This window comes from Notolepis coatsorum (genome assembly GCF_963971535.1).
Source record: "Notolepis coatsorum genome assembly, chromosome: 6".
In the NCBI taxonomy this organism is placed as follows: domain Eukaryota; kingdom Metazoa; phylum Chordata; class Actinopteri; order Aulopiformes; family Paralepididae; genus Notolepis; species Notolepis coatsorum.
This window is the reverse complement of record NC_140170.1, coordinates 90,476,629-90,486,481: the sequence shown is the minus strand read 5'-3', so window position 1 is coordinate 90,486,481 and position 9,853 is coordinate 90,476,629. Positions and strand designations below refer to the sequence as shown.

The following is a 9,853-nucleotide window of genomic DNA, read 5'->3' as shown; positions in this document are numbered from 1 at the left end:
CATAATTCATATTCTCCTTTGTTTCATCACAATTTAAGCAAGCCTAGTAGACACAATATTTATGACACTGTGAATACATTCCCTGAGGTCCGTAGATGTCCGTATCAAGAATATGCAAATGAACCTTGTAGAAGTGGAGCAATATTCCATTTACCTATATATATTTTAGGCGGATTTTCAGAAAATATTCCACGGGTGGAAGAGGTTAATGTACGACATAACTTACCATATTTAGATAATTCAGTTTGAAATCATAGTTCCTCTGAAAACTTAAAGTGGAATTATACAATTCTTCATCTGAGTGAGGTGTTCATTTGGAATTCAGTAAAATGTGAGAATTGGGTCAATAATCTAAACACTTTTGCAAGGCACTGGGTGTGTCTTGAATTCATTTCAACACTCAAATATGTTTCCATTGAGCTGACAGACCTAAATGTAAATGAGTTGGTCGGTATTTCGTAACATTTGTGTGTTTTAAAGTGAACAAACGACAATACAAGACTTGGGATACGTTTCTAGATGAAGGTTTATTGATGGTGATCATTTTAGTAGTGAGAAACATGCCACACATTAAGCATCTAAACCTTCTGAACTGCCTCCGAATGTGTTGATCACCTGTGTGGAAACAAACATAGAAATGATAGATAAACCTTTAATGTTGAGGCACAATTCTATGGAAGATATACAATTAAAATGTAAATGCCAGAAGACAAATATGAGAGTAATCATGTCATAATAAAAAATCGGAAATGAAAATAGGACAGTTGAGATTAAAAAGACAAAGAAAACTAAAATTGCCATTTGAAAGTGGAAACTGAATACCTAAAATAAAATGTGAAAATATGAAATGTTAAGTGAAATCCCCCAAAATAAATTGAATATTTTTTTCTCATATTACTACAATTTGTTTTGAAAATTGAATGTTGGCCTGATGGTGGCGATGGAAAAAAGGTTATGGAGTCACCGAAACCAATAGGGTTTTTCCATTTAGGTGTTTAGAAAATCTAAAAAGATTTAAAGAAAATCTCTTCCAGTTATACCCATGGATCTGCTGCAGTAGCGGATCCATAATCCATAATCCCCCTAATTCTAATAATATAATATAAATTACATATGTTTTTTTTATTACAGTGTCTATATTCATGTGTGAAAAGTTGTTGGTTTACTTTAAGAAAATTCTGAGCTATAGTTTCACTTACAGTTTAGCACTGGTACAGCTTATTGATCCTGGTGATGTCGTTCTGACTCATCTGCTTGGCCTTACCGATCTCAACGTTCTGGTTGGGGATAGGCACCATGGTAGGCTGGTTGTTCTTAGAGAACGCATACCTGGAATCGCACAGAATACAACCAGCATTAATGGGGATAGTATACACTGATGTATAGTGTAGAAAATCTATTATGTTGGGAATCAATGGTTCAACGTTTTTTTTTTTTTTTTTTTTACTTTATTTTTTAGCGTTTATCGCTTTTCTGGTCAAGCATGACCGACAGATACAGGGTGAAACGGGATATAGATCAGGGGAAGACATTCTGGCAAATGACGGCGGGTCCGGGAATCGAACTCGGAGTCCACCAGATCCGTGACGCAGCACGGTTTTCCCCGACGCAGAAATAGCGCCGAGATATGCGGTGAGCTACTGGAGCTCCCCTGGTTCAACGTTTTTTGTGGGAAACGACTATTGTCACGACAGAGGCTCTCCCTTTAGTGTGTGTGTGGGGATGGCCGATTTAACCAATCAATTTTATGCACAACAGGTGCGCAGCCACACCTGCTTCTGAGTCTAATTAGCTTGACCCATGGCAGGTGTGCTGCTTAAATCAAACCATCCCCACACCACAGTTTTGTTCAAAGGAATTACACCCCAGAGAAAAACTGTATGCCATGCTGCTTATACACAGTGTGTGTGTATACATATATATATATATATATATATATATATATATATATATATATATATATATATATATATATATATACACACCGTACATACATACATATACATTATGTATTTGGTGAATAAAGTGTTTCCGATTCAGATTTCTTATAGATGTAAAACTGAATGAACATAATAAGTAATTGCATAACTATTATTATATTATTATTATTATATTATTATTATTATTATTATTATTATTATTATTATTATTATTATTATTATTATTATTATTATTATTATTATTATTATTATTATTATTATTATTATTATTATTATTATTATTATTATTATTATTATTATTATTATTATTATTATTATTATTATTATTATTATTATTATTATTATTATTATTTATTACATGGCGTTTTCACATTCGCCGAAATGCTTGCTTGTGATTGGTCAATAGCGCTCGTCAGAGGTCCGTTATGTAAGGGATAATGTATGCCTACGAGGTCATTGTCGCAAAATAATTGACCGACACGGAGTTTAAAATACCGAGGCGCCGCGCCGAGGTGTTTTAAACGTAGTGAAGGTCAATTATTTTGCGACAATGACCGAGTAGGCTATACATTATCCCGCTTATTACATGGCTAACTTACTAACAATATACCTAATTCATTTGACAAATCGCAGTTGTTCTGTGGCTCTGTCAGCCCAAATAAAGTGATTATTATTATCGCGGGCAGCCTCTGGCTCCGCTGTCAGTGCAGCGCTATACATTATCCCGCTTATTACATGGCTAACTTACTAACAATATACCTAATTCATTTGACAAATCGCAGTTGTTCTGTGGCTCTGTCAGCCCAAATAAAGTGATTATTATTATCGCGGGCAGCCTCTGTGTTCTGGCTCCGCTGTGTTCTGGGTCCGCTCGTCGCTCCGCCCCCTGTCATCGCCGGCACGGCAGTGTCTAATTGCACTGAAACAGTGTGTCAGTGGGCTTGATTGCGAACAGCTGCGCTCTGCGGTCATTATTGAAAAATCTGCGGTCATTATTGAAAAATAATGACCACAGTCGGGGGGCTATTGACCAATCACAAGCAAGCATTTCGGCGAATGTGAAAACGCCATGTAATAATACTCGATAACGGACCTCTGCTAAACAATAATGACCGCTGTGCGCAGCTGTTCGCAATCAAGCCCACTGACACACTGCATCAGTGCAACCAATCAGACACACCTGCCGGCTGCACTGACAGCGGAGTGTGTGTGACGATGACAGCGGGAGCGACAGAACAGAACTGCGTCTGCATTTGATCTCGTCTTGTCGATGTAAAATGAATTAGGTATATTGTTAGTAAGTTAGCCATATAATAAGCGGGATAATGTATATACTCGATCATTGTCACAAAATAATTGACCTTCACTAACGTTTAAAACACCTCACCGAGGCGCCTCTGTATTTTAAACTCTCCGTGTCGGTCGATTATTTTGCGACAATGACCTCGTAACTATACATTATCCCTTACATAACTGCTAATGTACAGAGAGGACATTTCTGTGAGGAGGGTGTTATGACCTGTGGTATTGCATGACAGAGTTGTAGTCATAGGGGGTTCCCTGGTTCAAGGTGTTTTTCTTGTTGAAGTTGAACTGCATGGCTGAAAGGGGAAATAGAAGAATATAGTAAATAGTGTGTGTGTGTGTGTGTGTGTGTGTGTGTGTGTGTGTGTGTGTGTGTGTGTGTGTGTGTGTGTGTGTGTGTGTGTGTGTGTGTGTGTGTGTGTGTGTGTGTGTGTGTGTGTGTGTGTGTGTGTGTGTGTGTGTGTGTGTGTGTGTGTGTGTGTGTGTGTGTGTGTGTGTGTGTGTGTGTGTGTGTGAGTGCGTGCGTGCATGCGTACGTGCGTGTGTGTGTAAAACAGATGGATTATTTACCACATGAAACATCTAAAGTACGAAAAGTGGACAGATTCTGTCTGTCCGTCTGTCCGTCTGTCCGTCTGTCCGTCCGTCCGTCCGTCCGTCCGTCCGTCCGTCCGTCCGTCCGTCCGTCCGTCCGTCCGTCGGTCCGTCTGTCCGTCTGTCTGTCTGTCTGTCTGTCTGTCTGTCTGTCTGTCTGTCTGTCTGTCTGTCTGTCTGTCTGTCTGTCTGTCTGTCTGTCTGTCTGTCTGTCTGACTGTGTTCCGAGGGGAGAAAGAAGAGGCACAAGCTGACCTTTCTCGACGTTCTGCAGCAGGACACGGATGTGCTGATCCCTGTCAGAGCGAGTCTGCTCGTGGTTGAAGCCCAGAGCATGGAGGAGCTCATGCTGGACGGTGTTGTGGTAGATACAACCCTGACGGCTCAGGGACACAGTCTGGGCATAACCTCTGCGACCAATGAAGGAGTAGCACCTACCGCCACACAGACAGACAGGAAAAGGTTATCACAGTATATTTAAATTGTAAATGCTGTATATTATTTCTATTTCCAGAGGTTCATTCAATAAATGAGAGATCTACAACAACAACAACAACAACAACAACAACAATAATAATAAAAAAGTAACACTTATAAGGAAAGGCTTATTATGAGTATGAGTATAAGTAGTTAGTAAGTGTTTGTGGCATTTATCAGGTAACAATGTGCTCAGCAGGTGTGGCACAATCAGGGTTGTATCTATTAGTATTAAAAGTAATGGTCCTTACCCGCCGAGGGACTGGATGCTCAGGTAGTCTCTCTGGTTGCTGCGCTTGAAAAAGCGAATGCAGGAGACGCTGGAGAAGGACTGGAGGCCCTTCTCGATGACGGCCAGCTCCCTAGAGGCTGGAAACACATAAGGAAGATAAACAAGGTAAATGGACTGCATTTATAGAGCAGCTTTCATCCAAAGCACTTTACGACTTGTGCCTCACATTCACCCGTTCACTCACACACCGACGACAGATGTGACCATGCAAGGTGCCGACCTGCTCAGCAGTTAGGGGGTTAACACTTTGACAAGCCACTGTAAAGAGGAGATAAGACCTCCTGAACCTGGGACCAGAGCCGTCCCTAGACTTTTGGGGGCCCTAGGTAAAGAAACATTTGAGGGACCCTTCCATTTGACCTTCAGGTCTCCGCACCACAGGGCTACATGCAGTGATCTACTTATAGTGACCAGGACGGTCCTTCCTGTGACCATATACTGTCAAGGTCCATTACGTGTGTCTGTATGTACTGTGAGCAGGGGCGTAGCTGGGGGGGGGGGGTAGCTTAGGATGATTCCAAGGGCCCAGCACTGGAAGGGGGCCCAAACATTTTTTTTTTTTTTTTTTTTTTTTTTTTTACTAGACATCACTCAGGTGTATTATTGATGCTCTCATTGATACTATGTTTGTTAAGTGTGTGTGTGTGTGTGTGTGTGTGTGTGTGTGTGTGTGAGTGTGTGTGTGTGTGTGTGTGTGTGTGTGTGTGTGTGTGAGATATATAGAGAGAGAGGGGGGGCTTTGGTAGACTATTGCATTGCATTGAAGATGAACGCAATGTGACATCCTTTACTAGGCTCACCCACCAACAGTGCAGGTGCTGAACTGCTGATCCGAATGTATAGGTAAAAACCATATTATGCGTTTTAATCAATAAAAAAATGGCCAAAAAAAAATTCGCTCGCGCGCTAACGCGCGCTCGCATTCACTGGGGGCCTACAAATACATTCGTTCATGGGGCCCAGAATCTGGCGCTACACCCCTGACTGTGAGATGTACTAAGGTGTTGCTTTTTTCTGCACCAATATCACCAAGACAAGTTGATGTGAATTTACTATGTGTATAAAGTGTTTATGATTCTGAAAAATCATCTTCAAGTAAGCAAATTATGAATTGAGAACCAGAGACAAGGACTTCTAATATGTGGATATGTGGTACTGGTGGTAAAATGGATTGTACACTGTTATGGCTGTATGCTTTAAAGGTGCATTCAGTAAGACTTTTGATCGTTTGGAATGAGGACTGAGACTTTAACCACATACAATTACATGGAATAAGCACTGAATTTAACAGTAGAGTCTACTCTGTCTTTGTTGTTGTTATTTATCATATATTTTAATGATATACTTCTATTACACATTTTCAGAGAGGTTTTAATTTATCTGAAAATGTTGTGCATGTCTAAATTATGCCAACTTTATGCTCATTTTATGCCTATATGTTGTGTCTACATCACTGCTGTGAAGCACGTTGGGCTGAAATTCTTGTATGAAAGGTGCTATACAAATAAAGTTTTTTTTTCTATTATTATTATAATTTTCTGCGTATTACTTCTCACAGCAACAAGTAACTTCATGCTCACGTAGTCCACTATGTGAATGCAGGAATGTAAGATCAGTTGCACCAAATAGAAATGCGAATAAAGACACTCACAGTATTGGTTAGCGATGACGTAGGGCACGTAGACTTTGCCGTCAGAAGCCTTTCCCCACATGCAGCCGCGGGAGGTGCAGGGGTCAGCGTTCCTCTCCTTCTCGTTGAGATAAGCGATGTCATCCACGATGTAGGGCTCATCCTCAGTACGCACTGGTGACAGGATGAGAATTAATGAATGAATGATCATTACATTTATATAGCGAGAAGGTCAATATCAAATAACATCAGCTGTTGTCTCAAATGCATCGGAAAATGTGTGCACTGTTTCCCCACATATTAAACAACACAAAATAATTTCTTACCAACATCCTTGTTGGCCTTCAACAGCAGCTCAGAGACACCTTGCTCCTCCTGTATGATCTATAGCAGGGAGGGGCAACTGGCGGCCCGCGGGCCGCATGCGGCCCTCACCGACGTTCCATGCGGCCCCAGGCAAAAAAAAAAAAAAAAAAAAAAAATTATAATATTTTTTAATTTTTTAATTTTTTATTTTTTTTAATTTTTTCTATTTTTTTTATTTTTTTGTATTGTATTCGACTAAGAAGAGTTGGCAGTCGACTATGGCTCCTTTCGATCGATTAGTCGACTATTTGACTAATAGGGGTCAGCCCTAGTGTGGACATATGAAACGCTGTTGAAAGTGCCGTGCAGCAATATGGGGGTTTTGATAAACTGTTGTTGTTACCGATGGAGCACCGGCAATGAAAGGAAAACACACAGGATTCGCCGGGCTTCTAAGGCAGAGTGGCGTTGAGTGTCCAATGCTGCACTGCATTATACATCAGGTAAGTTCGCTAACATAATTTCCATCTATTGTGGGTCACTATAATGCCCAATGCAAGTCGAGTGTAGTCAAATTATATGCGAGAGTCGTTAAATAGTTTTTCTTTTTTTTTATCTGATATAGGAGGCTCTCTGTGCCAAGAAGCTTGACTACTACTACAGCCATGTTATGGATTTGGTTACCAAGGTTACCAATCTAATTCGTGGAGGCAACAGGTCACTAAACCATAGAAAGTTTGTCTCCTTTTTGGAAGAGATGGACACTGATTATGGCGACTTGCAGCTACACACAGAAATCCGATGGCTGAGCCGTCGGAAAGTACAGGAGCGACATTGAAACACTGCAAATGCAATTCAATGATCGGTTTGAAGATTTCAACGGCATGCAGTCACGGATAGCGCTGTTTGCCGGCCCCCTCACCGCTACGGTGTCAGAGCAGCCCCCACCGTTGCAGCTTGAACTGTGCGAGCTACAGTCAGATCCTTTTTTTCAAGCAAAGAGAAATGAGAGGGGAATTTCGTTTTGGAAACTGCTACCTGAGCCCCGCTCCCCACTCCTCAGGGACTTTGCCCTCTCTATGGCCAGTATGTTTGGGAGCACATACATATGTGAGAGCAATTTCTCAAACATGAAGCACATCAAGTCAAAGTAGAGAAACAGGCTGTCGGATGAAACATTATTTCATCTGATGCAGATTGCGTGCACAAACATTGAAGTTGACATTCCTGCTATTGTGCGCCAAATGGAGAGACCACAAGTGTCTCATTAAAGACAGGGGAGAGGAGGAGATGATGAAGAGGTGTAGAGGGGGGGAAGGAGATGATGAAGATGTGTAGAGAGGGGGGAAGAGATGATGAAGAGATGTAGAGAGGGGGGGGAGATGATGGAGAGGTGTAGAGAGGGGACCATTATTATTATTATTATTATTATTATTATTATTATTATTATTATTATTATTATTATTATTATTATTATTATTATTATTATTATTATTATTATTATTATTATTATTATTATTATTATTATTATTATTATTATTATTATTATTATAACCATTATTGACCCACTGTGGGGCGAGGGTGAATGTCATGCCAGTTTGATAAAGGGTCAATGGGAGGCATGTAGTATTGCACTTTACTTTACTTGCACTTTACTTGTTTACTTTTGTAGTGTTCAGATAACACTAATAACACAAACACAAAGCAGCATTCCTGCTGCATTTCACTACAACAGTAAATCAAAAGTGCAATAATAAATGATTTTGTTAAATGTATACACTTTTATCCTGCTACTAAACAAAACATTCTTGAGTGCTTCATATCCATAACATGCATTTCAGTGTTATAATGTTTTGTTTAGTAGCAGGATAAAAGTTTATACATTTAACAAAATCATTTATTATTGCACTTTTGATTTACTGTTGTAGTGAAATGCAGCAGGAATGCTGCTTTGTGTTTGTTGAGCAGTGGGCTTTAAGTTCATACATTTATTTTATTAGAAGCCTTAATTATAATTGATAATTTTTGTATATATTTGGGGTTACACAGCAATACTTTTAAATTCAGCTGTTTATAAATTCATAAAGTTGAAATTGCATTACTAAATGCATTTGAAATGGAATAAAAACAAAGTTACAACAAATTATAATTGTTTATATACCTTGTGACTATTAGGGCTATTTGAGTGATGGGGTACTACTGGCGGGACTGCCGATAAACAATGCGGCCCCCCAGATTGATTGTGGACATTTTGTGGCCCTCACCATATACAAAGTTGCCCACCCCTGATCTATAGTGAGAGAATCCGATGATTTATTAGTGAGGAATTATGATGATAATAATAACACCTCTTCATTCATGCTTTGGCAAAGTCTGTGACAAAGTAGTACTGCACATAGTGGAGTTGATATGAGTTGATATGAGTCAAGCAGTGAGGAAATGACGTAGAGTCGTAGACTATCCTCCATTCAGACAATGTGTGATGCAATTAGTTTTACTCACAGTGTTGTTCAGGCGTCATGCAGAAAAATGGAGGCAGGATAAATGAAACAATGAAAGGTTAGTTCTGCTAAAAAGACATAAATGCACATAGAATATTCACTACATTTACATTTACATTACACTACATAACCCACACAGGTAAGTAAGTAGGCCTAGGTGTGGGAGGTTGGCTATACCGGATTTTAAGGTATACTGTACCTTTGTGGATCAATATATCATGGATTTTTACATTACATCATCCACAATATATATATAAAATAAAGAAACATTTAAAGTTTAGTAATACATTACTAATATACTTTATAAAAGAAAATTCCTTGCAGCAGTATTGAAAACGTTAAAGAAAACAGAACATTTTGAATGAAATAACACCATGACTATTATTATGATTATTATGATTATTATAGTATTACAAGAGTCATATCACATTGTAATTTCTATTGAAAAACAAAAATAAAACATCAAATATTGTCAAAACTAAGAAAAATATCAGATGACATTTTGGAAAGATCACTTTTCTCACCTCTTCGTTTGCCCAAGCAGAGACAACAACCAGGGCCAGTAGACCCAAGATGAACTTCAAGCCAGCCATGTTAACAACGTACAGGTTTACAGGTTAGAAGACTGTGTGCTGCTGTACCACAAGCTGGAGCCTCTTTTATGGTCCAATCTGTTCCCTAATATGGTTATGGTTACATCACTGATAACAGAGGTGCCTTGGCTAATCTCTGTGGCCTTGTGAATCTCACCGCTGGAGTCAGGGATGGGCACAGCGGTGGACTTGTTGTCCTTGGAGAAAGCCCACCT

General features: G+C 39.5%; 1 protein-coding gene across 1 annotated transcript; it reads right to left on the bottom strand.

Annotated features, from left to right (window-relative positions):
• Positions 1 to 1,202: 1,202 nt before the first annotated feature.
• On the bottom strand, positions 1,203 to 9,638 carry LOC311230584 (high choriolytic enzyme 1-like; the record flags this gene model as incomplete). Its single annotated transcript, XM_084316906.1, has 7 exons — positions 1,203 to 1,329; positions 3,460 to 3,533; positions 4,087 to 4,273; positions 4,568 to 4,685; positions 6,260 to 6,412; positions 6,565 to 6,613; positions 9,579 to 9,638. 7 exons carry the CDS (start codon positions 9,636 to 9,638, stop codon positions 1,203 to 1,205), a joined length of 768 nt encoding a protein of 255 aa, XP_084173032.1.
• Positions 9,639 to 9,853: the final 215 nt, after the last annotated feature.